Below are 25,924 nucleotides of genomic sequence, written 5' to 3'. Positions count from 1 at the left end.
AGCACTCAGCTGTGATATTAAATTCATGTGTAGACTGTCTTCTTTCTCCCTCTAGAGAACTCTATCAGGATGGTGATGAAATCTGTTTTTATTCTCCATAAAAGCTTTTGCACCTACTACAGCACTCGTCATATAAAACTTCAATTTTGTTGTACAAATGAGATCTCAGAAATCAAAATCCTCTGATTCGCTCCACATTTGATCAGTTCTCTTAATCTGGGGAAAATATCAGAAGTGCAGGAGGCGGTAGAATGAGGCAAAGTGGATGTTACTCCTCGGATCTGAAAGTCACTGTAAGTTTCAAGACTAGAGGGGAGGTTGTGGGAACACTTCACAACAGTTCATTCAGCCCGGGATTTCACAACTGTAAAAGCCCTCCATTGAGAAGCCCCACCGAGGACGCATGCGCAGGACGACAGTTCCTTCTCACCCCAAAACCCTGGCTGGCTATTTCTCCTCACTTCCGCAAGATGACCCAAGATGGCGGGGCCCGTCATTGAAAACCAGATTCAAGATGGCGGCTTCCGGTTTGTCCCCTCCCTCCCTCTTCCTCCCCTTCCTCCCTCCCCCCTTCGGCGCGGCGGGCGCAAACACGCCCACTTCCGGTCTCGCTGCTTCAGCATGGCTACTTTGGGGACTCTGCTTTCCAGTGAGTGGGTGGGGGGCTCAGGGTTCTCCCGCGGACGGCGCCGCCAGCCTGGGCTGCGTGGCCTCTCCTCTAATTAGGCCTTGTTTCCCCAGTAGGTGTCCGGAGGCTGCACGGCGGCGTGTCGGCCCGGGCGGGCAGCCTGTGGCGACTCCAGTGAGTGTCTTCGCTGGAGGGCGGGGGCGGGGGCGGGGCCCGGGAGCCGCGCGTGCCTTCACTCGGCTGTTTTTCTCCCCCAGGCAAGGGCTGGCTGCCAACCCTTCGGGATACGGACCCCTCACGGAGCTCCCGGATTGGTCTTTCGCAGGTGAGCGTTGATCAGTTGACCAAGGAGGTTTTTGCCCCTGGACGGGACGGGATTCCAGCCTGGTGGGGAGTGTGTCTTGAGTGCAAAACGCGTCGAACTTTTTATTTCAAAAACGGGAGTTTGAGGAAAGAAGTCTATTTTGTCAGTGAAACTAAGGCCACAGAAGGTAAAGAGCTGTACAGAATCTTCTTGACTTACGGAGAATAAGCTGAAAAGAACTCTTAATTTGGAGTGCCCAGGAGAAAGTGACTTCTTGGGCTCAGTTGGTCTAGAGCACCAGCTAGTGAACCAAAGCATCTGGTACAAAGCTGAGCCCCGTCTCTGACAAAAAATACAGGAGGACAATGATGTTTAAGTAATTACCACGAACTGCTTTTCTGTGTAGTGAATGCATTTGGGGGGGGGGCATGTCCGGTTGTGGGGCCTGACCTCTGGGCCTGGGCGCTGCCCTTCAGCTCAAGGCTAGTGCTCTACCACTGAAGCCACCTTCCCAGCCCTGAATGCATATTTTTATAACAATTGCAGGAGGAATTCTTTGAAAGGAGCACTTCAAAGAGGTGGAATATTGAGGATGGCAAACTTCCTCTAGTAAAGTCTTTTCCCTTTATTTAAAAAAAGAACAGCGTGGTTGGGAAGGTGGCTCAGTGGTAGAGAGCTTGCCTTGCATGCATGAGGCCCTGGGTTCGATTCCTCAGCACCACATAAGCAAAAAGAAAAATGCCAGAAGTGGCGCTGTGGTAGAGCGCTAGCCTTGAGCTGAAGAGCTGAGGGACAGTGCCCAGGCCCAGAGTTCAGGCCCCAAGACGGGACCCAAGAAAAGGGCTGCCCACTGGTGGCTAATGCCTGTAATCCTAGCTACTCAGGAGGCTGATATCTGAGGATCATGTTTCAAAGCTAGGCTGGGCAGGAAAGCCCCTAACACTCAGGTAGTTAAGCCTGAACTCTGGGCCAGGGCACTTTCCTCAGCTATTCAGCTCAAGGCCAGCGCACTACCACTTGAGCCACAGTACCACTTCTGTCTGGCTTTTTCTGCTTATGTAATGCTGAGGAATCAAACCCAGAGCCTCAGGTATGCAAGGCAAGCACTCTACCACTGAGCCACCTTCCCAGTACCCCCTCCTCCAACACTTTTTTTTTTTTTTTGTTGGTCATGGGGCTTGAACTCTGGGCCTGGGCGCTGTCCCTCAGCTCTTCAGCTCAAGGCAAGTGCTCTACCACTTGAGCTACAGCGCCACTTCCGGTTTTCTAGTGGTTTATTGGAGATAAGAGTCTCATGGTCTTTCCTGCCCCTGCTGGCTTTGAACCGGGATTCTCAGATCTCAGCCTCCTGATTAGCTAGGATTACAGACGTGAGCCACCGGTGCCCGGCTTCCCCCCCAACACTCTTATCTCCAGTTACCTACCAGAAAACTGGAAGTGGCACTGTGGCTCAAAGTGGTAGAGCACAGGCTTAGAGTTCAAACCCCACAACTGACAGAAAAAAGAAAATCCTATAGTGGTGATGTAGTAAACCCAGCACTGGTACTTGGGAGGCTGAAGCAGGAGGATTGTGAGTTCCAGTCTAGCCTGGGCTGCATAAGACACTGTCTCAACTCCCCTACCTTCTAAAACAGAATGACAAATAGATTATTAGCCCAAAAGAGTGGGACCTCAGAGAAGTTGAAGCCACTGTGAACACTCTCTTTGAGAGATTACAGTTTACAGGGAGGAAAATGCAGGCCTACAGAAGTGAAATGCCTGTGATATAGCAAGTAGCAAATCCCAGATTACAACTGGTCAGGGGTAGGGGATTCTCCAGGATAATCATTCTGCTGATTCAGATATTTGGTGACTGAGGAGGCTAAAGGAGATTGTTTTCATCGTTTTTTTTTTTTTTTTTGCCAGTCTTAGAGCTTGAACTCAGGGCCTGGGCACTGTCCCTGAGCTTCTTTTTTTTTTTGGTCCGGTCGTGAGGCCTGAACTCTAGGGCCTGGGCGCTGTCCCTCAGCTCTTCAGCTCAAGGCCAGTGCTCTACCACTTGAGCCACAGCGCCACTTCCAGTTTTTTTTTTTTCTTTTTTGCTTATGTGGTGCTGAGGAATCGAACCCAGGGCCTCATGCATGCAAGGCAAGCGCTCTACCACTGAGCCACCTTCCCAGCCCCTGTCCCTGAGCTTCTTTAGCTCAAGGCTAGCACTCTACCACTTGAGCCACAGCACTGCTTCCAGCTTTTTCTATTTATATGATTCTGAGGAATTGAACCCAGGGCTTCATGCATGCTAGGCAAGCACTCTACCACTAAGCCACCGTCCCTTCATCTGCTATTTTCTGTAGGCATCCTAGGATCTTTTTGTCATATGAAATTCCAGAAAGACTGGGTACCTGAAATGAGGTGCTGGAATTGACCTAGGTCCTCTTGCATAATAAGCATGTGTTGTACCACTGAGCTACACCCCCCTAGTGTCCCTGTTTTTATTGTTAGTGGTGGTGGTGGTAATGTTCGTGTTTACCTGGGCTTGGGCTTGAACTCCAGGCTTAGTTGCCCATGGCAGTCCTGGGGCTTGAACTCAAGGCCTGGGCTCTGTCCGACCTTTTTGTTCAAGGCTAGCACTCTACCACTTGAGCTACTGCTTTACTTCCAACTTTTTGGCAACTTAGTGGATATAAAAGTCTCACAGACTTTACTGCCAGTGCTCACTTCAAACTCTGATCCTCAGGTGTCAGTCTCCTGAGTAGCTAAGATTACATGTGTGAACCACTGGTGCCCAACTCCCCATGTTTAATTCTTTTTTTTTTTTTGGCATTTGTGGGGCTTGAATCCTGGGCCTGGGCACTACTCTGAGTTGCTTAGACATAGCACTCTACCACTTTGAGCCACAGCTCCATTTAAAGGTTTTTGAGTGGTTAATTCATGGTAAAAAGTCTCACAGGGACTTTTCTGCCCGGCTGGCTTTGAACCATGACCCTTAGATCTCACTACTGTGTTTAATTCTTAATTTAGACTTTCTTATTTACTAACTTCTTGATTTGTAACTCTCCAGGGCTTTACCTTTGTAATTAAAGGGATAAAATAAAACAATGTAAAGCACGTGGCATAAATAATACTGATTCCCTTTTTAGGGAGCCATGTAGCTTTGGCTGGCCTCATTATATAGCCCTGACTGGCTCAAAATCATCAGCCTCCTTGGCCTTCTAGTATTGGAATTATGGGTATCTCTTTCTTCATAAATAATACCTCTGAAGTCAGGCACCAATGTCTCACACATGTATTCTGGCTACTCAGGACACTGAGATCTGAGGTTTGTAGTTTGAAGCCAGCCTGAGGAAGGAAAGATTCTAATCTCCAATTAACTACCAAAAAGCTGGAAGTGGGGCTGTGATTCAAGTGGTAGAACCCAGCCTGTAAGGGACAGTACCCAGCCCCTGAGCTCAAGCCCTAGTACTAGGACAAAAGAAAATAAAATAATACCTGATTTCTTGCCTTCAAGCTTTTAGACAATATTTTCTTTCTCCCTTCTGATTTTGTGTCTTGTTTTGCTTTTTGTTTTGTTTTATTTATTTTTTTATTTTTATTTTTTTTGTCGGTCGTGGGGCTTGAACTCTGGGCCTGAGCGCTGTCCCTCAGCTCTTCAGCTCAAGGCTAGCACTCTACCACTTAAGCCATAGCACCACTTTCGGTTTTCTGAGTGGTTTATTGGCGATAAGAGTCTCATAGCGGGGGCTGGGAAGGTGGCTCAGTGGTAGAGTGCTTGCCTTGCATGCATGAGGCCCTGGGTTCAATTCCTCAGCACCACATAAGCAGAAAAAGCAGGAAGTGGCGCTGTAGCTCAAGTGGTAGAGCGTTTACCTTGAGCTGAAGAGCTGAGGGACAGTGCCCAGGCCCAGAATTCAGGCACCATGACTGGCAAAAAAAAAAAAAAAAAAAAGAGTCTCATAGGGCCAGGTGTTGGTGGCTCATGCCTGTAATCCTTGCTACTCTGGAGCCTGAGATCTGAGGATCACGGTTCAAAGCCAGCCTAGGCAGGAAAGTCCGTGAGACCCTTATCTCCAATAAACCACCAGAAAACCGGAAGTGGCACTGTGGCTAAAGCGGTAGAGCGCTAACCTTGAGCTGAAGAACTGAAGGACAGCACTCAGGCCCAGACTTCAAGCCCTACAAGCAACCAAAAAAAAAAAAAAGAATGTCATAGACTTTTCTGCTAGGGCTGACCTCCAACCAGGATGCTTGCATCTCAGCCTCCTGAGTAGCTAGGATTACAAGCATGAACTACCACCTAGCCCATCTTTTTTTTAGTGTGTTTGTGTGTGTATGTGTGAGTGTGTATGTGATTTCTTGAGATCGAATCTTGTGTAGCCTAGGATTCAGTCCTCCTGCCTCAGCCTCCTGAGTATACCAGTGTATAAGTATCTCTTTTTTTTTTTGGAGGGTCGTGGGGCCTGAACTCTGGGCTTGGGCGCTGTCCCTCAGCTCTTCAGCTCAAGGCTAGTGAGCTACCACTTGAGCCATAGCACCGCTTCCGGCTTTTTTTTTTCTGCTTATGTGGTGCTGAGGAATTGAACCCAGGGCCTCATGCATGCAAGGCAAGCGCTCTACCACTGAGCCACCTTTCCAGCCCTTCTGTTTTTTTCTAACTGAGCAACTATCCTTTCTCTTGATCTGTTATAAAATTATTGTGGTCACATACTGAATAATTTCAGCAAATCAACCAAAATCTTCGGAATCTTTATTATAGTATAGACAGTAAAACCTTGTAATACATTACCTGATTTCAATGAACTTAGTCTTAGTGGGAAAACAAAACATAAGCATTTTAAAAGTTAAGTAATATTTCAAGCCTGGCTCTGGTGGGGTCACACCTGTAATTCTAGCTGCTCAGGAGGCTGAAATCTCAGGATCACGGTTCGAAGCCAGCTCAGGTAGAAAAGTCTCCAGGAAACTTTTTTTTTTTTTTTGGGGGGGGGGGGGGTCTGGTCGTGGGGCCTGAACTCTGGGCCTAGGCACTGTCCCTCAGCTCTTCAGCTCAAGGCTAGCGCTCTACCGCTTGAGCCACAGTGCCACTTCCAGCTTTTTTCTTTCTTTTCTTTTTTTTTGGGGGGAGGTCCAGTCGTGGGCCTGGGCGCTGTCCCTCAGCTCTTCAGCTCAAGGCTAGTGCTCTACCAGCACTACTTCCAGCTTTTTTTTTTCTTCTGCTTATGTGGTGCTGAGGAATCGAACCCAGGACCTCAGGCATGCAAGGCAAGCACTCTACCACTGAGGCACCTTCCCAGCCCCTCCAGGAAACTCTTATCTCCAACTAAACATTCAGAAACGAAAGTGGAGCTGTGGCTCAAACTGGTAGAACGCTAGCCTTGAGCAGAAGAGCTCAGGGACAGCACCCTGGCCCCACAACCAACAGAAAATAATAATATTTCAATACTTTGCCAGGATCCAGGAGGATGGAAGATAGCTAAATAATACTAAGAAAAATAGTACGAGTGTCTCCAGTTTTAAATATAAGCACTTTCTTCACAAGAGAGAGAGAGCAAGTGTGCTTGAAGCTTTGGGTTGGATCCCCAGCACCACAGAAAGTGATCTGGAGTTGTAGTTAAAGTTTCTGGGGAAACCCTGCATGAGTCTTCAGTAGGTGAAGATGAAGACTTGGCTGGAAGAGAAAAGGGCATTTCACACACGTATAATCCCAGCATTTGGGAGGCTGAGGCAGGAAGGTTGCTAGTTAAAGACCAACTTGTACTACCTAAGTAATTCCTAAACAAGCCTAGTTTAGTGAGACCAGTCCAAAAAAGAAAGAAGGAAGGAAGAGAGAGAGAAAGAAAGGGAGAAGAGAGAGAGAGAGATCTAGTCATAAAACAACAACAAAGCTGGGCACTGGTGGCCCACTCCTGTAATCCTAGCTACTCAGGTGGCTGAGATCTGAGGATCGCTGTTTGAAGCTGACCTGGGTAGAAAAATCTGTGAAATTTTTTATCTCCAACTAACCACCAGAAAACTGGAAGTAGCTCTGAGGCTCAAAGTGGTAGAGCACTATCCTTGAGCAAGAAAGCTCTCAGGGACAGCACCCAAGCTCTGAGTTCAAGCCCCACTACTTAAAAAAAAAAAACAACTGGAGCTGTGGCTAAAATGGTAGCCTTGAACAAAACAGTTCCCATATCGAGTTCAAGCTCCCAGTGCTGAGAAGAAGAAGAAGAAAAAAAAAAAAAACCTGGGTACAGTGGGACAGTGGGTCATGCCTAAAATCCCAGCTATTGAGAGCAGAAATTGAGAAAATAGATTCGAGATCACCTGGGCAAAAAGTTAACAAGACTCCATCACAATAAGCTGTCATTCCAACAATGCATAAAGTCATAGATGGGCAGATTGGAGGTCTGAGTCCAGCCTAGGCAAATACTGTCCTGAAAATAACCACAGTGATGAGACCCTGAGTCCAAACACTCACTAGTACTGCCCAAAAAAGAGGGATAGGAAAATATCCATTGTACAGTGGAATGAAATTTAGAAAAGACACTGACTTAGTGAAGAGCAGTTAATTTGTTCTTTGTTTTTAAAGTGAAGAAATTTTGAAGATAAAACAGTGAATTTGATTTTGCAGATTACTTTAAATTCTAGGCTAATAAAAGAGAATTGGTATTAAGTGTAGGTGGCTTATGTCTATAATCCTATCTATGCAAGAAGCTGAGATCAGAGGACTTCGGTTTGAAGCAAACCTTGGTAGGGAAAGTCTGTGAGATTCTTTTTGTTGTTGGTGGTGGTGGTTGTAGGGCTTGAACTCTGGGCCTGAGCACTGTCCCTCAGCTCTTAGCTCAAGGCTAGCATTCTACCACTTGAGCCACAGCACCACTTCCAGTTTTCTGGTGGTTTATTGAAAATGAGTCTCATGGACTTTTCCTGCCCAGGCTGGCTTTAAACTGTGATCCTCAGATCTCAGCCTCCTGAGTAGCTAGGATTATAGGTACAAGCCACCAGGACCCCGAGAGATTCTTCTCTCTAATTAACCACAAAGATCAGAAAGAGGCCAGGTGTTGGTTATTCACACCTGTAATCCTAGCTACTCAGGAGCCTGAGATCTGAGGATCATGGTTTGAAGCCACGACTCTTACCTCCAGTTAACTACCAGAAAACTGCAAGTGGAGCTGTGGCTCACAGTGGTAGAGCACTAGCCTTGAGTAAAAAAATCTCAGAGGTAGCACCCATGCCTTAAGTTCAAGCCCCTAGTACCAGAAGAGGGAAAAGAAAAAAGAAAAAAAGCAGAGCCTTTCCCAGCTGTGGTCCCTGGAGGCTGAGAAAAGACAGCAAGAGAATTAATGGTTAGAGAGATAGAATGTATTGGCTTTGATGATGAAGTAAAGGAGTGTGGGCTGAGAGGAGGAATGTAGATACCTGAAAATCTGGAAAAGGGAAACATTCACCCAGAGAGTACTAGAAAAGAGCAAACGGTGACAAGTGAGACCCATATATTAGACTTCTCCAGAATTATAAGATAATAATAGAGTAGAAACATGCCTATGAATTTACTTTGGTGGTTCTGTCATATCTCTTCCTTGAAGTTGAAGGATTCATTTTAGGAGAATTATGCTTCAATGGATGTGAAGGGAAAGAAAGGAGCTAGATTGATTCTTCCCTCATTTTCTTTTGGTCAGCCCTGGAGCTTGAACACAGGGCCCCAACACTGTCCCTGAGCTCTTTTGCTCAAGGCTAGCACTCTACCACTTTGAGCCACAGTGCCACTTCCAGTTTTCTGGGGGTTAATTAGTCTCACAGACTTTCCTGACCCACTTGGCTTTGAACCTCAGTTCTCAGATCTCAGCCTCTCCAGTAGCTAGGATTACAGGCATGAGCCACCAGCACCTGGCTCTTTCCTCATTCTTGTTTTTGGTTTTGGTGGGATTTTGGGGGGGAGGGGGCCGTGGGTTTTATTTTGCTTTTTTTTTTTCTCAGTCATGGGGCTTGAACTCAGGGCCAGGGTGCTAACCCTGAGGTTTTTTGCCCAAGGCTTGAGCCACAGCTTCACCTCCATCTTCCCTCATTCTGTTCTTTTTTTTTTTTTTTTGGCCAGTCATGGGGTTTGAACTCTGGGCCTGTGTGCTGAGCTCTTCAGCTTAAGGCTAGAACTCTACCACTTGAGCCACAGTGCCACTTCCGGTTTTCTGATGATTTAGTGGAGATAAGAGTCTCATGGACTTTTCTGCACAGGCTGGCTTTGAACTATGATCCTCAGACCTCAGCCTCCTGACTAGCTAGGATTACAGGCATGAGACACTGGCGCCTGGCTTCCCTCATTCTTATCACAGGGTTTGTACAAGTTTCTCTAAAACTATCTCTTACACTTTTCTACCTGCAGATGGCCGCCCTGCTCCTCCAATGAAAGGCCAGCTTCGAAGAAAAGCCCAAAGAGAGAAGTTTGCAGTGAGTGGCTAGGTTATTTGTGTGTGTTTGGAGGGAAAAAAATGTTAAATCGTGATTGGTACTGCTCATGCCTTAAATCCTAACTACTCAGGAGGCTGACATCTGAGAATGGAGTTTCAAAACTAGCCCTGACAGAAAAGTGTCTGAAACTCCTATCTCTAATTAACCACCAGAAATCAGAACCAGCTTTGAGCAAAAAAGCTAAGGGGCAGCATCTAGGCCCCGAATTCAAGTCCGAGTACTTGTACACACACACACACACACACACACACACACACACAAAATTAAACCATAGTGTGTTTTAAGCTGTGTTGCTAACATCTACTCTGCTTGTCAAAATTTTAACAGCCAAATGTTTGACAGTACTGGGGTCAACACTAGGGCTTCCATGCATGTTAGGCAAGTTCTCCATCCCTGAACTATAGCCCCAGTCCTAATAGCCAGGTGTTTTAATGGCCTTGTAAGAGGAAGGAATTCTCCGAGGGCAGAAACTCATATTAGGCATTCTGCCTCACTTTTTGTTACCTCTTCCTGCTTCCTAACTTGTTCCCCTGTCAGCAGTATCAATGTCCAGCTGAAACCTCTGACTTCATGAAAGGATATATAGGACAGTGCTCGAGCCCCACATGTAATCCAGTTTTCCTGTCTGTTTCAGAGACGAGTTGTATTGCTGTCACAGGAAATGGATGCAGGATTACAGGCATGGCACCTGAGGCAGCAAGAGAAGTTACAGGAAGAAGAAAAGAAGCAGAAAAATGCTCTTAAAGCCAAAGGAGCTTCACTGCAGGGTCCACTTCCCAGATCAATAAAAAACAACTCGTGACACTTTTTTCCAGCCTCTCTCTGATGTTCTTTTGTATCAGCCTAGATAGATTTCTTTTCTGCCTCAGTCTAGCAGAAGAGAGCCCATCTGTCCTCAGAGCAAAAGAGCTCAGATACCAGAAAGAACAGTCTGTAAGAAGCCAGGCTGTAGTGGCTCATGCCTGCAATTGTAACCACTCAGGAGGCTGAAATCTGAGGATAAGTGTTCAGAGCCAGCCTGGATAGATAAATCCCAAAAACTCTTAGTTCCAGTTAACCAGCACAAAAACCAGAAGTGGGGGTGTGGCTCAAATGATAGAGCACCACTCTTGAACAAAAAGCTAAGCAAGATGCATGGTCCTTGAGTTCAAGCCCTGGTAGTGGCCAAAAAAAGAAAAGAAACTAGCAAAGAAAACTAAGCACACTGCTTGGAAAGCTTGGCTCAGTGCCTCATCCCTGGCTCATTTCCAGTTCAGCCAAATTTGCTCTGGGTTTTTGTTTTTTCCTAGTGCTGGAGAATGAACCCAGGACCTTGTGCAAGCTAAACAAACACTGTACCACCAAACTACAACTCCAGCCTTGCTTTGGGATTTTTATCCCCTCCTTAGCAGCCAACAGGACTGACCAGGCTATGAGTCTGCTGCTTCATGGACATGAAAAGGAGAGTACCTGGTTTAGCTAGATATTAAGATTATAACAGCATATACACAGCCCTGTCACCACCTGCAGTTCAATAAAAGTTTTGATAAAAAAGACTTTCCAGCTGAGGTCCCCATTGGCAAGCAACCAATGTCAGTTTGCCCAAGGTTCAGCTTCATTGTCTAGGAGGCCCTCCCCTGGGAAGGCTGATGGGAAATACCAAACTTCAGATGGTTCATATTCTGCTTAATGAGTTGGGTTCTGAGGTCTCCATGGTGCTGACTGAATGTAAGATTGTTTGAAGAGAAGGGCCTTCACCTACCCACCCCTCTACACAAGTGTTCAACCACTATTCACCATAAACTGGAAGGTGCCTGGGACTTGGGAAGCCTTTCATTTTATTGATCATTACCTTCCCATAGGACCTTTGTTCCTGTTCCAGGACAGAACAGTGGATTTCTATCTTTCTGCCCCAAATGTGATCATTCCAATCTGGAGCATTGTATCTAACCTGACCTAATTCCTGTCCAGCCTCCTTTATTGCTTCCCCTGCTAGCCTTCCCTCCCTTCCTCCCCCCACTACACCTCTTTCCTCTCTCGCTGACCAAATGCAATTCTTGGATCTTAGATTTCGCTGATGGTCGAGTTTTGTCTCCCACACTTTTCCTGCTTCTGTTGTGCTGCTTTTCCAGATCTCATTCTCAAGCTCTTATCTGTCTCCTTTTCTCACTGGCAGCTTCAGCCAGCCCCCCCCCCCCCTTCCCTACATATCTCTTTTGTTCTCAGGGTCCAGTCAGTCCCAAAAGATTTACTTTTTAAGGAATTGCCTCCCGGTTTTTCTAGTGTAGAGGCAGAACATTCTGCAACTCCAAAGTTTTAACTCCCAACCCTTCCCTCTATCTTAACATGTTGTTTCACAAAGCTGGGTTTCTTTTCCCCAGTCCCATGGCCTTGAACCCCTAGAACCAGTCAATTCTAATTTACAGGGGAGCTCAATTGCAAAGGACATTCCCTAAGACTGGATCTCCAGAAGCAGTGTAGTGGGATTTGTTGTGTACTGAGTTTTGTTAAGAGTTTGGAATTCAAGAAGGGGGGAGGGGAGGACGACAGGAGAAGTTGTCAACAGATCCCAGCTGACAACCCCCTCAGTAAAATGCCCCTTCTCTCAGCCTTCTACACAAGGCACACCACTCCCCAAGGCACACCACTCCCCACCAACCTCCCAGTTCTTCCCACTGAGGTGAGACAAATGCTGAATATCACCGGAATCAAGCCACCCAAAATATGCTAGGGAAGAGAAAGTCTCCCACACATCCCGTCCCCAGGGTCCCCTACTCTGTGTGTGTGTGTGTGTGTGTGTGTGTGTGTGTGTGTGTGTGTGTGTGTGTGTGTGTGTGTGTGTGTGTGTGTGTGTGTGTGTGTGCCCTCCAGCGCTCTGCTGTAATTGGATTCAGGCTGAAATAACCACGTCCCCACCAGGAAAGGAGGGCATTGGGGGCGGGGGTGGAGGAAAGGCTGCGGGGAGAAGGGAGGGACCAAAAGAAAGACGAGGGCTTCCAACCCAGTTCGCCGACTAAGCAGAAGAAAGATAAAAACGGGAAAGAGAAGCACAAACGGACATTTTCAAGAACAATCCCCTCTCCGGCCGACTGGGCTCCAGGACTTCAACTTTGCTACCTGCCCAGGACAAAGACGCGCCGCAGGAGCAGCGGGCGCGATCCCAGGGCTTGGGCCCCGCCACGGAGCCCCCCACGGCTCGGCTGGCCCGGCTGCCCGGACTTCTCAGACCATGTCTCCCGCCCCTCGGCCCTCCCGCTGCCTCCTGCTGCCCTTGCTCACTCTCGGCACCGCGCTCGCCTCTCTGGGCTCGGCCCAGAGTAGCAACTTCAGCCCCGAAGTAAGTGAGCTCTTCTGGCCCGCTGGGGACGCGATCCCAGGGGTCTCCAATGGGACCGACACCTCCTCGCGGATGAGGACTCTGGGGGTCTCTGCGGCTCCGGCCTGCAGGATCCCCTCCCTTTCTTTTCCCTTCTCATCCTCAAGCTTCCAAGTTGATCCAACTTTTTGCCTGCCTCCCACCAACCCCCACTCTGCCACTGACTCCTTCCTGTTCCTTCCTTTTCTCAGAAGAACTGTTCAGCCCCTGCCCCCAGGGCTCGGGGGCTTCGCTCCTCAGCTAGCTGGGCTCCATCTAAGACATTTGGACCGCGCTCGCTCAAACCCCGCGTGTCCCGGTCCCTTGTCATGCGCGACTTTGTTGTTTGTGAACTTCGCTGCGCCCTCGCGCTCCCCGCGAGTGGAGCCAGCGCGCCCTCCGCGGACGATCTGCGGCCAGGTGCGGCCGCCCGCAGACCGCCCAGCGCCCCGGCCTGGCCGAGATGACCCTCGGCCCCCGCCCGGAGCCCGGCGTGGGGAGACGGCGCTGGCGCGCTGGCAGCCGCTCCTTGTGCACAAAGCTCTTCTTGTGAACCGGGGGCGCAGCCCAGCCTCTGCCTCCCCTTCCCCACCCCCGCCGGCGCCTTCAGGCCCTTTTTGTTGTAGTTCATTGTTTTTCTGCGGTAATTGCCCGCAGACTGGGGGCGTCGCTCCGGGAGTGGGGAGAAGGCCGGACCAGGCACCCTCACGCGTCCTCTTGCCTCCCCCCACTCCTGTCCCTAGCCGCTCCCAGACCGTTGCCCACCGGGCCCTGGAAGAAGCCGCGTGGGAGTGATCGGAGGAAGTTTTTCCTCTTTCACTCTTTTATTTTAGGGTGAAGGTGGGAGACTGACTTAATCGCCTTCTTATTTTGGGCCATTCCAACCCACTCAGCCCGGCAAGGGCCTGGGTGCGGTCGGGAGGGGCTGAGAAAGGCCCAGGATTGGTGGGGGGGGGGGGGGGGGGAGGAATGGGATCTGGATTTGGCTGTGTCTGCCCTGGTCCCAGTCCTGGTCCCACCCCCAGAAAAAAACCTCTCCAGAAAGAACACACTCTCTCTGTCCTTAAAGGGATCTGGGGCTGAAGGGGAAAGGATGGTCCTTGGAATGGAATTGTGGTGTTCCCAGACCCCTCCCCCAGGGGCTGGAGACTAAGATCTAAGATCAGGGAAAAAGGCACCCCTTTACCAGGCCTGGAATCTCAACCTGAGCCAGAAAAAAAAGTTCCTAACAAAAGGATCCTAGGAATGGGGGGGGGGCAGCACTGCCCACTGCCAACTTCACTGCCCTGCCTTTTCCCCTCCCATGCCCCACTAGGCCCTGTGGGGATGGGCGGCAGCCCTTGGCCCAGCTGTAAGTGGGTCATGGATGTCCCAGTGCCAGAACCACCATTTGCTTCTGGGCCGTAGAAGGGTGGGAAGCAAAGAGAGGGAGGGGCAGGCTCAAGAGGCTAGAAGCCAGGGCCGGCTTGAGAGCAGAAGATCCCCCAGGCTCTCCAGGACTCCTGAGATGAGAAGTGTTCCTTCTATTTTCTCCAGGGGAGTGCCTGACTTTTCTCATTCATCTGGGCTTTGCTGCATTCTGTGGCTCATAGTTGCTCCTTCTCCAGGCCAATCTAAAGGAAAAGCTGGTATGGCCTAGGCTTTAGGCATCTGTGTCCCTTCTACCAGGCCTCTACAGCCCTGAATTAGCTCCAGCTGAGCCCTCTCCTGCCCTCTGCCTGTTGGGCATCTGCCCTTCCCCCCACCCAGCCGCAGACAGAAGAGTCCTCTCTTCTGTGGTTCAGACCTCATAGTTTCTGTGGTTCTTGCTTTGCTCAGAGCCTTCCCTGTAAGACAGAAGAAAGAATCTTGTCCAGGAAAAGGATGGTGACACTTCTTTTCCAGGCCTATTGGCTCACTTGAATCAAGGGAAGTCCCTTTCTGTCTAAGCTTCCATGTTCCTCTATAGAATACAGAACAGGAATTGTGTGCGTGATTATTTCAACTTGCTTACCTCCTGAGCAACTCACAGGAGAGGAACTGCGCCCATGGAGGCAATTCTCCCCTCCTCACTGCCCTCCCTTCTATCATCCTGCCTTGGGAGCATTCATCTTAGCTTGGCTTAAGAGGGTTGAGGTTTCTGACTTCATTCCTCTTGACTTCCACTCCCATCCTCCAAGTCCTAAAGCAGCAGCGCTCCCAGCAGGGATCAGAAGCCTGGGGTGTGTCTGTCCTGCAGGTGAGGCTAGGGGCAAAGAGAGTTTCCTACATAGTTGGGCACAGGCCACAGCAGGCCTTGTCAGGACACTGGCTGTGGCATCAGCCAACACAGGTCAGGGCAAGCCTGCAGCTCAGGAAGAACATCTCTAGAGTTGGAGCATACTGCTTGGTTCCCCTTTATTTATTTTTTTGTCGGTTGTGGGGCTTGAACTCTGGGCTTAAGTGCTTTCCCTGCACTCTTCAGCTCAAAGCAAGCACTCTATCACTTGAGCCACAGCACCACTTCTGGTTTTCTAGTGGTTTATTGGAGATAAGAGTCTCATGGACTTTCCTGCCCGGGCTGCCTTTGAACCATGATCCTCAGATCTCAGCCTCCTGAGTAGCGAGGATTACAGGCGTGAGCCACCGGCCTCTGGCTTGGGCTCCCCTCTTGTATCTTGTATACACCAGGTTTTGGAGACCAAGCCTTGTTGACTAGGAAAAGACTGGGCTGTTTACAGCTCAGGTCCTAATTCCCATCAGTCTCAGGGGAATACTTCCCGGAACTGTGTTGCAATTCTTCCCCATGTGGGCACAGGTCCCCAGTCAGCTGCTCCTGAATCACCCCCAGACCCTGCGCAAGAGTATTGTTCCATCGTTAGTGCCTGGGCCTAGGAGGGAAGGGCTGTATGGAAATAGATGCATGCTATGAATAGAGGATGCAACACACAACAGCAGCCTATTTCCCTCTCTCCTCAAAGTCCCTGCCCTTTACAACCTGCATCCCATTCTAGACTCCTTTTTTTTTTTTAGGGGGGGGGGTCCGGTCGTGGGACTTCAACTCTGGGTCTGGGCGCTGTCCCTCGGCTCTTCAGCTCAAGGCTAGCACTCTACCACTTGGGCCACAGCGCCACTTCCGGCTTTTTTTTTCCTGCTTATGTGGTGCTGAGGAATTGAACCCAGAGCCCATGCATGCAAGGCAAGCACTCTACCACTGAGCCACCTTCCCAGCCCTCTAGACTCCTTAAAAACAGCTGGAGCAGGGACCAGAGCTAGCTCCCTTGGTCATATCTCCCCATTAAAGAACCTAAACATCGGGCTGGGAAGGTGGCTCAGTGGTAGAGTGCTTTCCTTGCATGCCTGAGGCCCTGGGTTTGATTCCTCAGCACCACATAAGCAAAAAGAAAAAAGCCAGAAGTGGCGCTGTGGCTCAAGTGGTAGAGTGCTAGCCTTGAGCTGAAGAGCTGAGGGACAGTGCCCAGGCCCAGAGTTCAGGCCCCATGACTGGACCCAAAAAAAAAAAAGAATCTAAACATCTTCATTTTCCATATATCAATTGAACTAATTTTACTTTCAAGAATTAGGAAAACACTCCATCCATTGTTCTTGCAAGAAAGGCTGACCATTTCCTTTGGATACCTTCAGAGTGTGTACCTCTCAGTCAAACACCAAAAACCCAACTTTAAGACAATTTTCCAGCCTTTATAATTGGACAATTCACAACATACCTGAAGTGAAATATACTCACCAAGTCTCTACCACCTCCTGCATCTCCCACTAAACTGAGAATCTTGAATAGATTTTTATGTCCCAGTCCTAGGTCAGATAGTGTGTTGGGCCAACTGCCAGTGGCTCATGCCTATTATCTTTAGCTACTAAAAAGGCTGAGATCTGAGGATCTTGGTTTGGGGGAAAAAAAAAAAAGATAGTGTTTGGATGGGGATAATGGCTGTTGCAGACTTCTAAGGCCTCAGATTCTCTGCTTTTGTCAGCAGCCAATCTCAACTCCACCTCTTTTTTTTTTTTTTTTTTTTTTTTTTGGTGCTGGTCCTGACACTTGAACTTGGGCCTAGAGGTTTTCCCCGAGTTCTTTTTGTTCATGGCTAGTGCTGTACCACTTAAGCCACAGCTATATTTCCAACTTTTTGGTAGTTAGCTGGTGATAAGAATCTCATGGACTTGCCTGCCGGGGCTGGCTTTGGCCTGTAATCCTCAGATCTTAGCCTCCTGAGAAGCTAGGATTACAGATGTGAGCCACTGGTGCTCAGCTCTCACTCCTTTTAGGTCCTTTTTCCTAAAAAAACAATCTCAGCTCTGAGGGTCCTAGAGGTGTGGCACCTCTGTTCTAGGACAGCCTCGACTCAGGTCCAAAAGCAGAGCCCCTCAGCCTGACACCGCCTCTCATCATGGGCCCAACCCATTACCAGATGGGACTTGCCACATTTGCAGGAACACTGACAAATATTGGAAGGAATCACAGCTCTGATATAACATCCTGGAACTCTTTGTTAAGCCACCAGCCTTCACATTTTCAAGAAGGGTACAGCAGTCTGTAGTCTGTGTGGGCTCACGGGCAGCCCCCAAAGAGACAAGCCATTCTGGAGTCTAGGCCAGCAGTCAGTCTGGGAATTCCTCCATATCTGCTGCTAGAGTAAGTCTGGGAATCTAATGCTTTCCTCACAAAGCCATGGGCAGATGTCAGGTACTGTGGGGGCTGGTGGGAATGTTCTAAACCATACTCTTCTTCCTGACAGGCCTGGCTACAGCAGTATGGCTACCTGCCTCCTGGGGACCTGCGTACTCACACACAGCGCTCACCCCAGTCATTCTCAGCTGCCATTGCTGCCATGCAGAAGTTCTATGGTTTGCAAGTGACAGGCAAGGCTGATTCAGATACCCTGAAGTAAGTGCTTGGCCCTGGCAGGAATCCTGCCCAGTACCCATGACAACACTGAACACCATAAACGTTACCACTTGAATGCCTGACTCCTTCCCCATACCCCTTCCTTATAAGCTGATCCAAACCCTAACCTCATAACCTTGGCCTTTCCCCACATTGACATCCACAGCCTCACCCAACACTGATGCTGAGGCCAGAGGCCAGGATCCAGGGCCTTCTGTAGAACCCCACCCTCTCCCTTTGGAGATCTTTCTCTTTCCTATTCTGTACTGACCCCGTCCTCCTACCCAGGGCCATGAAGCGTCCCCGCTGTGGAGTTCCAGATAAGTTTGGGGCTGAGATCAAGGCCAATGTACGAAGGAAGCGCTATGCCATCCAGGGCCTCAAATGGCAGCATAATGAGATCACTTTCTGGTAAGTTCAACAGGCCTATGACTTTTCTCACTTTAGGAAGAAAAGTCAGTTGTGTTATACAGAGACTCAGACCTCCTGAACTTGTCCCCTCCCTTCCCGGGAAGCATCCTGGACAGTGGGAGGAAAATGGCTGTAATCCTTGAAAGAGGTGGCAGCCATCAGTAGATATGCCCAGTGCCAGAAGTCAAAGCTTGAAGATCCCCTACACTGTCAGTTCTTGGTGCTGAAGTATATCATACATGAGGCAGCAAGAAGAGTGGATCTGGCAAAGATGGCTGGACAGTTCAGAGTAGAAGAGCAGAGGGAAAGAGAATCTTACCCCCGTTATACTAACACATCTCATCTTTTCCCCTAATGCCTGTACCTCAGCATCCAGAATTACACCCCCAAGGTGGGAGAATATGCCACATTTGAGGCCATCCGCAAGGCATTCCGTGTGTGGGAGAGTGCCACACCCCTGCGCTTCCGTGAAATACCCTATGCCTACATCCGAGAGGGCCATGAAAAACAGGCCGACATCATGATCTTGTTTGCCGAGGGTTTCCATGGTGACAGCACACCTTTTGATGGTGAGGGTGGCTTCTTGGCCCATGCCTATTTCCCAGGCCCCAACATTGGAGGAGACACTCACTTTGACTCTGCTGAACCCTGGACTGTCCGGAATGAAGATCTAAATGGTGAGTGAAGGAGCCCTGGAACCAACTCTGGGAGAGTTGGAAGTTGTTTGGGAAGAAGAATTCCTCCTCTTTCCAGAATCCTTAAGTTCTACCAACTGAGGAGGCATATACCTATAATCCTAGCATTTAGGGCCTTGGACAGATCTCAAGTTCAAGGCCAGCCTTGCTATGGAGACCACCATAGACTACCTGGATTTAGGCCAACCTACATAGGGAGCCTTGTCTCCATATAAAGGAAATTCTAAGCTCTAGAAAGGGACTGATATGTAGCTCAGTAGCAAAACACTTGCCTAGCAAGTGCAACACCCTGGGTTCGATCCCTGAGTTACAGAAAAAGAAGATAACAAAAACAATCAACCAACCAAAGAAAGAAACCCACCTAAGTGTTAGAAAGGGCCACAATGACCTCCTAGTGTAACTTCTAACAAAAGCAAGAATCTGATTTTTTTGGGGGGGGGGAGGGTCAGTCCTGGGGCTTGAACTTAGAGCCTAGGCACTGTCCCTGAGCTTCTTTTGCTCAAAGGTAACACTCTACCACTTGAGCCACAGAGCCACTTCCGGCTTTTTCTGTCCTTTTTTTTTTTTTTGGCCGGTCGTGGGGCCTGAACTCTGGGCCTGGGCGCCGTCCCTTAGCTCTTTAGCTCAAAGCTAGAACTCTACCACTTGAGCCACAGCGCCACTTCCAGCTTTTTCAGATTATGTGGTGCTGAGGAATCAAACCGAGGACTTCACACATACAAGGCAAACACTCTACCACTGAGCCACCTTCCCAGCCCTGTGGCTTTTTCTGTTTATATGGTACTGAGGAATCAAACCTAGGACTTCATGCATGCTAGGCAAGCACTCTACCAATAAGCCATATTTCCCAGCCCAAGAATCTGATTTTAACTATTTAAGTCTACTCCCGTCTCACTCCTTGGATGAAGTCTTTGACTTCACTTTTCCAGGCAAACATCATGTCTAGCTCCTGGAAAAAAGCTGGCCCCCTGAGGGTCTTTGCTTCTACATCCCATGTCTGCTGCAATTGTGATGCTACCCTCAGCATCGCACTCCCATTCCGGCCAGAGGAGGTTACTGACTGGCTGTGTGCCTCAGATATCAAATAGGAAATTGACCCTACAGATTTGGTAGCTTGGGTGGGAAATAGACTGACAGTGTGGAAACAGAAACCTCCTGTGAGGATGAAAGAGCCTGAGAGAAGGCACTCAGACTGCCATCTCACCATCCTCAATCCTCCAGGGAATGACCTCTTCTTGGTGGCTGTGCACGAGCTGGGCCATGCACTGGGCCTAGAGCATTCCAATGATCCCTCAGCCATTATGGCACCCTTTTACCAGTGGATGGATACAGAGAACTTTGTGTTGCCTGATGATGATCGGCGAGGCATCCAGCAGCTTTATGGTGAGTAATCCATACCCACACCTGCTTGCTTGTCCCTCCTGGTCCTTCTGGTCTGTGCATGTTCCTTCTCTCATGTGCTAGAGGTGTTCTCTCTCTCTCTCTCTCTCTCTCTCTCTATTTCACTCTGCCTCTAAGCTGATTGCTTCCTCCTCCCCAAAGGCCTGTTCATACCTTGAGTGCTACCTGCCCATCTGTCTGTCATTCTATCTATACTCTCGCCAAGTCTGAAGTTCCTCCTCTATTGTCTCCCCCAGGGAGTGAGTCAGGATCACCTACCAAGATACCCTCTCAACCCAGGACTACCTCCTGGCCCTCTGTCCCTGATAAGCCCAAAAACCCCACCTATGGGCCCAACATCTGTGATGGGAACTTTGATACTGTTGCCATGCTTCGAGGGGAGATGTTTGTTTTCAAGGTGAGAGGAAGAAGTGCACTGGTGTGGGGGATGGGCATAAGGACTCCCTGCAGGGAGGCAACTGAAGGACTACAAATTAAAATCAAGAGACAGGGGCTGGGAAGGTGGCTCAGTGGTAGAGAGCTTGCCTTGCATACATAAGGCCCAGGTTCCATTCCTCAGCACCACATAAGCAAAAAGAAAAAAAAGCCGGAAGTGGCGCTGTGGCTCAAGTGATAGAGCACTAGCCTTGAGCTGAAGAGCTGAGGGACAGCGCCCAGGCCTAGAGTTCAGGCCCCACGACCGGACCCAAAAATAATAATAATAATAATAAAATAAAATCAAGGGACAAAGGGCAACAGGGGAATAACAGAAGAGGACTAGGCCTCAAGTCATAATGTGCTCTTTGTACCTTACCTGGCTTCCAGGAGCGTTGGTTCTGGAGGGTGAGGAATAACCAAGTGATGGATGGATACCCAATGCCCATTGGCCAGTTCTGGAGGGGCCTGCCTCCATCCATCAACACTGCCTATGAGAGGAAGGATGGCAAGTTTGTCTTCTTCAAAGGTAACTAGGCATTCCTCTTTAGTCTTTGGGAGTTGGGAGTGTCTCTTTGGAGGAACTGATTCTAGTTAATTCCCAATAATCTCAGAGCCAGTTTCAACTCCGATTTTGCCTTTTGGTCTTTGCCAGGAGATAAGCATTGGGTGTTTGATGAGGCCTCGCTAGAACCTGGCTACCCTAAGCACATTAAGGAGTTGGGCCGAGGACTGCCTACTGACAAGATTGATGCTGCTCTCTTCTGGATGCCCAATGGAAAGACCTACTTCTTCCGTGGAAACAAGTAAGACCTCAAGCCCTTACCCCAGGCCTCTAACCTCAAAAGCTACTGTCATTCCACCCTCATATTCTCTCACCCAGCCTCGTGCCTATGACTCATGCCTGTAAAGCTAGATACTCAGGAGGCTGAGATCCAAGAATCAACGTTCAAAGTCAGGCTAGACAGAAGAGTCTGTGTAACTCTAAGCTCCAACTAACCACCAAAAACCCAATGGCTCGAGTAGTACACAGCCTTGAATGAAAAAGCTAAGGAACAATGTCCACGCCCAAATTTAAGTCCTGGTACTGGCACACAAAAAAAATTCCTTGCCTGATGCTGATGGCTCACACCTATAATCCTAGCTACTCAGGTAGCTGAGATCAGAAGATCTGCTTCCAAGCCAGCCCAGACAGGAAAGGCTGTGGGACTCTTATCTCTAATCACCTAAAACAAAAACAAAAAAACTTGAAGTGGAGCTATGGCTCAAAGTGGTAGATGTTAGCCTTGAGCACCTAAAAAGCTCAGGACAGCACCCAGGCCCTGAGTTCAAACCAAAAAAGAAAATTCCTTCTTCCTAAATTCTGGAGCAAGGACCACTCTCCCATAAACATGTTTCCCTGGAGAAGGGGTGGGCTGAACCCTCATTGTTGCCTAGCAATGAGCAGCCTCGACTGGGTGCTGCATGAGTGGGACGTGACCGGGTCACTATTTCAAACCTGGTCATTTGATGCCTCCTGCCCCCAGCACTGTGCCTCCACCCCAGCAGCCAGGCACTGTCATTAAGGGCTGCTGGTGGCTCCTTGTAGCCTGGATCCTCCCTTCCACCTCCTCCTTCTACCACTTTCAGCTGAAAGCTCTCATTACTCAAAATCCCTGTCCCCCACAGCTACCCTTTGCTCACTGGTGCACTCTGTCTTGCATCCTGCTACCCTCTGAGATCATGCCTAGTGGCTAGTCACTATCTTCATTCTCCATTCCCCCAGGTACTACCGTTTCAATGAAGAGTTCAGAGCAGTGGACAGCGAGTACCCCAAAAACATCAAAGTCTGGGAAGGAATCCCTGAGTCTCCCAGAGGGTCATTCATGGGTAGTGATGAAGGTGAGTACGAAAAAAAAAAAAAAAAAAGCTGAGAGGAGTTTGGGAATAAGGAGTTAAGGAAGAGCAGAAAGAGAGAGCAGCAGCATGTGGAAGGCAGTTGATAGTGATAATCATGGAGTGCTGTTAGGTGCCAGTGGCTCACACCTGTAATCCTAACTGTTCAGGAAGCTAAGATTTGAGGATCGAGGTTTAAAGCTAGCTGGGGAAAGAAAGTCCATGATTGGGCTGGAAGGTGGCTCAGTGGTAGAGTGCTTACTTGGCATGCATGAGGGTTCAATTCCTCACCACCATATAAACAGAAAAATCCGGAAGTGGCACTGTGGCTCAAGTGGTAGAGCGCTAGCCTTGAGCTGAAGAGCTGAGGACAGCGCCCAGGCCCAGAGTTCAAGCCCCATGACCAACGAAAAAAAAAAAAAAAAGTCCATGAAACTCTTATTTCCAATTAACCATCAAAAAGCCAGAAGTGGAGCTGTGGCTCAATTAGAGTGTAAGCTGAGATCTGAGGTTGTGGTTAGAAGCCAGACTAGGCAGAAAAGTCCATAAAACTCATCTCCAATAAACCACTCAGAAAATCTGGAAGTAGTGATGTGGTTCAAATGGTAGAACAGTGGCCTTGAGCAAAAGAAGCTCAGGGACAGTGCCCAGACCCTGAGTTCAAGACCCCATACCACCACCAGGAAAAAAAAAATTAGTGACATGCTTACCAGGTAAAGACACTGACCTACCTAATTACTTTCATGAATCCCCAGTCTTCCGATCTTTCCATAATTGATCCCATTTTACAGTAGATAAAACATACTCAGAAAGACTGAAATGAGCTTAGCTGAATGGCACACTAACCAAGCATCCTTCTGCTCTTCTTTTTGGGATTTTTCCGGCCCCCATCCCTTCCACCCCTTGTCCTCCTTACCATCGTCCAGTCTTCACTTACTTCTACAAGGGAAACAAATACTGGAAGTTCAATAACCAGAAGCTGAAGGTAGAGCCAGGCTACCCCAAGTCAGCCCTTCGGGATTGGATGGGCTGCCCATCAGGGGGCCGGCCAGATGAGGCTGCAGAGGAGACAGAAGAGGCAGAGGTGATCATCATCGAGGTGGACGAGGAAGGCAGCGGGGCTGTGAATGCAGCTGCCATTGTTCTGCCTGTGCTGTTGCTACTCTTGGTGCTGGCAGTGGGCCTTGCTGTCTTCTTCTTCCGACGCCATGGGACCCCCAAGCGACTGCTCTACTGCCAGCGTTCCCTGCTGGACAAAGTCTGACCCCCACCGCTGGCTCACCCACTGCTACCTTGAGGACTTTGCTTGTGAAGGCAGTAGCAGCAGGTGGTAGTGGGTGGGCTGTTCCCACTCATCCTGAGCCCCTTCCCTCCAGCTCCCTTCTGTATCCCCTGTCTGGCCTTTCCCACCCCTCACTCCTGGCATCACTTCTTCCCTAGGCCTTCCCTGAGGACTCAGTTGGGGTCCCTTCCAGCCTCAGGGGAGCCTTGTAGCTTGGTATGTGTTCAGCCTCTTTGTGAATGTCATGGGGGTTCTACGCTTGAAGGCAGGACCCTCAGACCTCACTGGCAAAGGTCAAATGGGGTCATCTGCTCCTTTTCCATCCCTGGACATACCTTAAACCTCTGAACTCTGACCTCAGGAGGCTCTGGGGACTCCAGTCCGGGAAGCCTCAGGTGTCCTCAATTGGCAGTCTCCAGCCATTCTTTGGCTGATTGGAATCAGATCTTCTTGTGGGGAGGGTGAAGGTCCCTGAGAACGTGAGGGGGTGAGGATTGCTCCATCACCTTAAGACCTTGGCAGGTAAATTCAAAGAGGTGTTTGGTGGCTTGCTCAGTCAAGATCCACAAAGAGCTCTCTCTGCCTTTCCTTCCCAGGAAAACTTCCAAAGCAAGTAAGTGCCTTAGCCATTAAGGACTAAACTGGGGCTTAAGGAGTCTTTGGCAGCCCTAACCCCTCTCGAATGTTAGCCTTGGGTGGGAATCTCAAGATTGGAAGAGCTGAGGAGTGTAGCCTAAGGTAGAGTGGGACCAAAGAGAGATGCTTGTGTCTAGAGCCCCAGAGATGGGCCTGGAGAGCCTTGTTCAAATGCAGGCACCTGGGGCTGGGACCCAAGGGCAGAGTAACCAAAGGAGACAGGAAGTGAAGTGTGGCAGCAGTGTATGGTTAGGGGCTGGGCAGGCCACAAGGGCACTACCAGGTGGATTGTGGTACCCAGGGGAGGGTACATTTTGTTGGAGCTCTCAGGACAGGAGACTCGGGACCTTACTGAGAGAAGTAACGTATTTGTGGGACCAGAGAAGGCCTCAGAGACCTGGAAATGCTCAGTCAGTCTCACTACCCCAGTGAGGGGCAGGTGCCTGGCTATGTCTTGATGAGGTGGTCCCTTTCCTAGGTACCCACATGCCTCAGCCCATCTTACCCGTGGTGTACTGTCCTCCTCCTTCCCACCCAGCCCATCCATTTGAAGTCTCCTTCGGCCACCAAAGGTGGTCATGGTACTGGGGACTTAAGAGTGAGAGACCTTGTGGAGGGAGTGAGAGAAGAGGGATGTCAGGGGGGGAGGGCATGGGGGGAGGGGAAATGGGATGAACGGTGCTGGCAGTTCAGCTAAATTTGTTTTGTTTGTTGTTTTTTTTGTTTAATGTATATTTTTATTATAATTATTATATATGAACTCCATTCAAATTGTTCCTTTTTGTTAATGAGGGGGAGGGGTGGGGGTGGGGGGCAGAGGCATCTGACCCCAGGAACCTGCGGGGCGGGGCTGGGTCAGTGCCCTCTAAGGACATTTTTGACCTTGTTCAACCTTTCCACAAAGAATAAACTGTTTCACGATCTATGTTTGGTTGTAATTCTGTGTCGGAGTACCAGGGTGAGGGCACGTTTTTGAGAAGGGCTGGAAAGGAAGTGAGTAGACATCCTAAGCATTGCTTTCCAAGAGGTGGGGTTTGGTATTTTGCACACATTTATTCTTGGTGGATTAACCAGGGATTTAGGAGCCAGAGTTGGGGAGTGGAGCACACCTCCTTGGGGGCAGAGGAGCAGATGAGAGATGCCAGCTGTTCTTCCCCCAACCTGCCTTAAAAGGCTGCCTTTGAGACTGAGGAAGTGGTCAAGACACAGCCAGTGGGAACAATCTTCCTGAATTGCATTACCCTGCTGTGTGAGCTGGCCACAGACCCTCAGTTTTCTCACATCTCTTCCTATAGCAGGGTTGTGACCCACAATTGTGAACCATGACTGATTGTGCCCAATCTGGGGCTCAGTGGCAGGCTCTTTCCCAGCCTGGACTCTGCTGTAGGAGCAGAAGGCAACCACAGGAACAGACCCTGGCTTCTGGCAGCAAAGTGACCCTCAAGTGCCCCTAAGGAGCCAGGATGGTCAGGTTGGAAGGGCAGAATAATTAGGCTTTGTGTCCTCTTTCTTTAGAAACTTCTGCCCCAGACAAGGTTCTCAGGCTGTAGGCCCACCCTTCCTCCAAAACCAGCCTGAAGGGCGGGATCAGCTCAGTTGCTGAGTCAGCTCCACTGGAGGAGAGCAGCCCTTTTCCTTTACCGCCTTCCCTTCCTGCCTCAG

General features: G+C 49.3%; 2 protein-coding genes across 7 annotated transcripts; both read left to right on the top strand.

Moving 5' to 3' along the window:
* The first annotated feature begins 164 nt into the window (after positions 1 to 164).
* On the top strand, positions 165 to 10,161 carry Mrpl52 (mitochondrial ribosomal protein L52). 6 transcript variants are annotated; one of them, XM_042686371.1, is made up of 6 exons: positions 165 to 293; positions 374 to 527; positions 745 to 802; positions 886 to 953; positions 9,268 to 9,332; positions 9,988 to 10,161. In XM_042686371.1, exons 1-6 carry the CDS (start codon positions 252 to 254, stop codon positions 10,153 to 10,155), a joined length of 555 nt encoding a protein of 184 aa, XP_042542305.1. In that variant the 5' UTR covers positions 165 to 251; the 3' UTR covers positions 10,156 to 10,161. The 6 variants fall into 6 exon arrangements, with proteins under 6 accessions (XP_042542305.1, XP_042542306.1, XP_042542310.1 ...); XM_042686372.1 differs by lacking the exons at positions 165 to 293; positions 374 to 527 and adding an exon at positions 593 to 649 and having other exon boundaries at positions 742 to 802; XM_042686373.1 differs by lacking the exons at positions 165 to 293; positions 374 to 527 and adding an exon at positions 600 to 649.
* A 2,170-nt stretch (positions 10,162 to 12,331) lies between these two features.
* Mmp14 (matrix metallopeptidase 14) lies at positions 12,332 to 25,069 on the top strand. Its single transcript, XM_042686452.1, has 10 exons — positions 12,332 to 12,669; positions 17,400 to 17,548; positions 17,837 to 17,959; positions 18,329 to 18,636; positions 19,876 to 20,037; positions 20,292 to 20,452; positions 20,860 to 20,998; positions 21,125 to 21,275; positions 22,235 to 22,350; positions 23,271 to 25,069. Exons 1-10 carry the CDS (start codon positions 12,562 to 12,564, stop codon positions 23,606 to 23,608), a joined length of 1,755 nt encoding a protein of 584 aa, XP_042542386.1. The 5' UTR covers positions 12,332 to 12,561; the 3' UTR covers positions 23,609 to 25,069.
* The last annotated feature ends 855 nt before the right edge of the window (positions 25,070 to 25,924 follow it).

The sequence above is a fragment of the Dipodomys spectabilis genome, unplaced genomic scaffold, assembly GCF_019054845.1.
Source record: "Dipodomys spectabilis isolate Male_0828 unplaced genomic scaffold, ASM1905484v1 ptg000097l, whole genome shotgun sequence".
In the NCBI taxonomy this organism is placed as follows: Eukaryota; Metazoa; Chordata; class Mammalia; order Rodentia; family Heteromyidae; genus Dipodomys; species Dipodomys spectabilis.
This window is presented reverse-complemented; position numbering and strand designations above follow the sequence as displayed.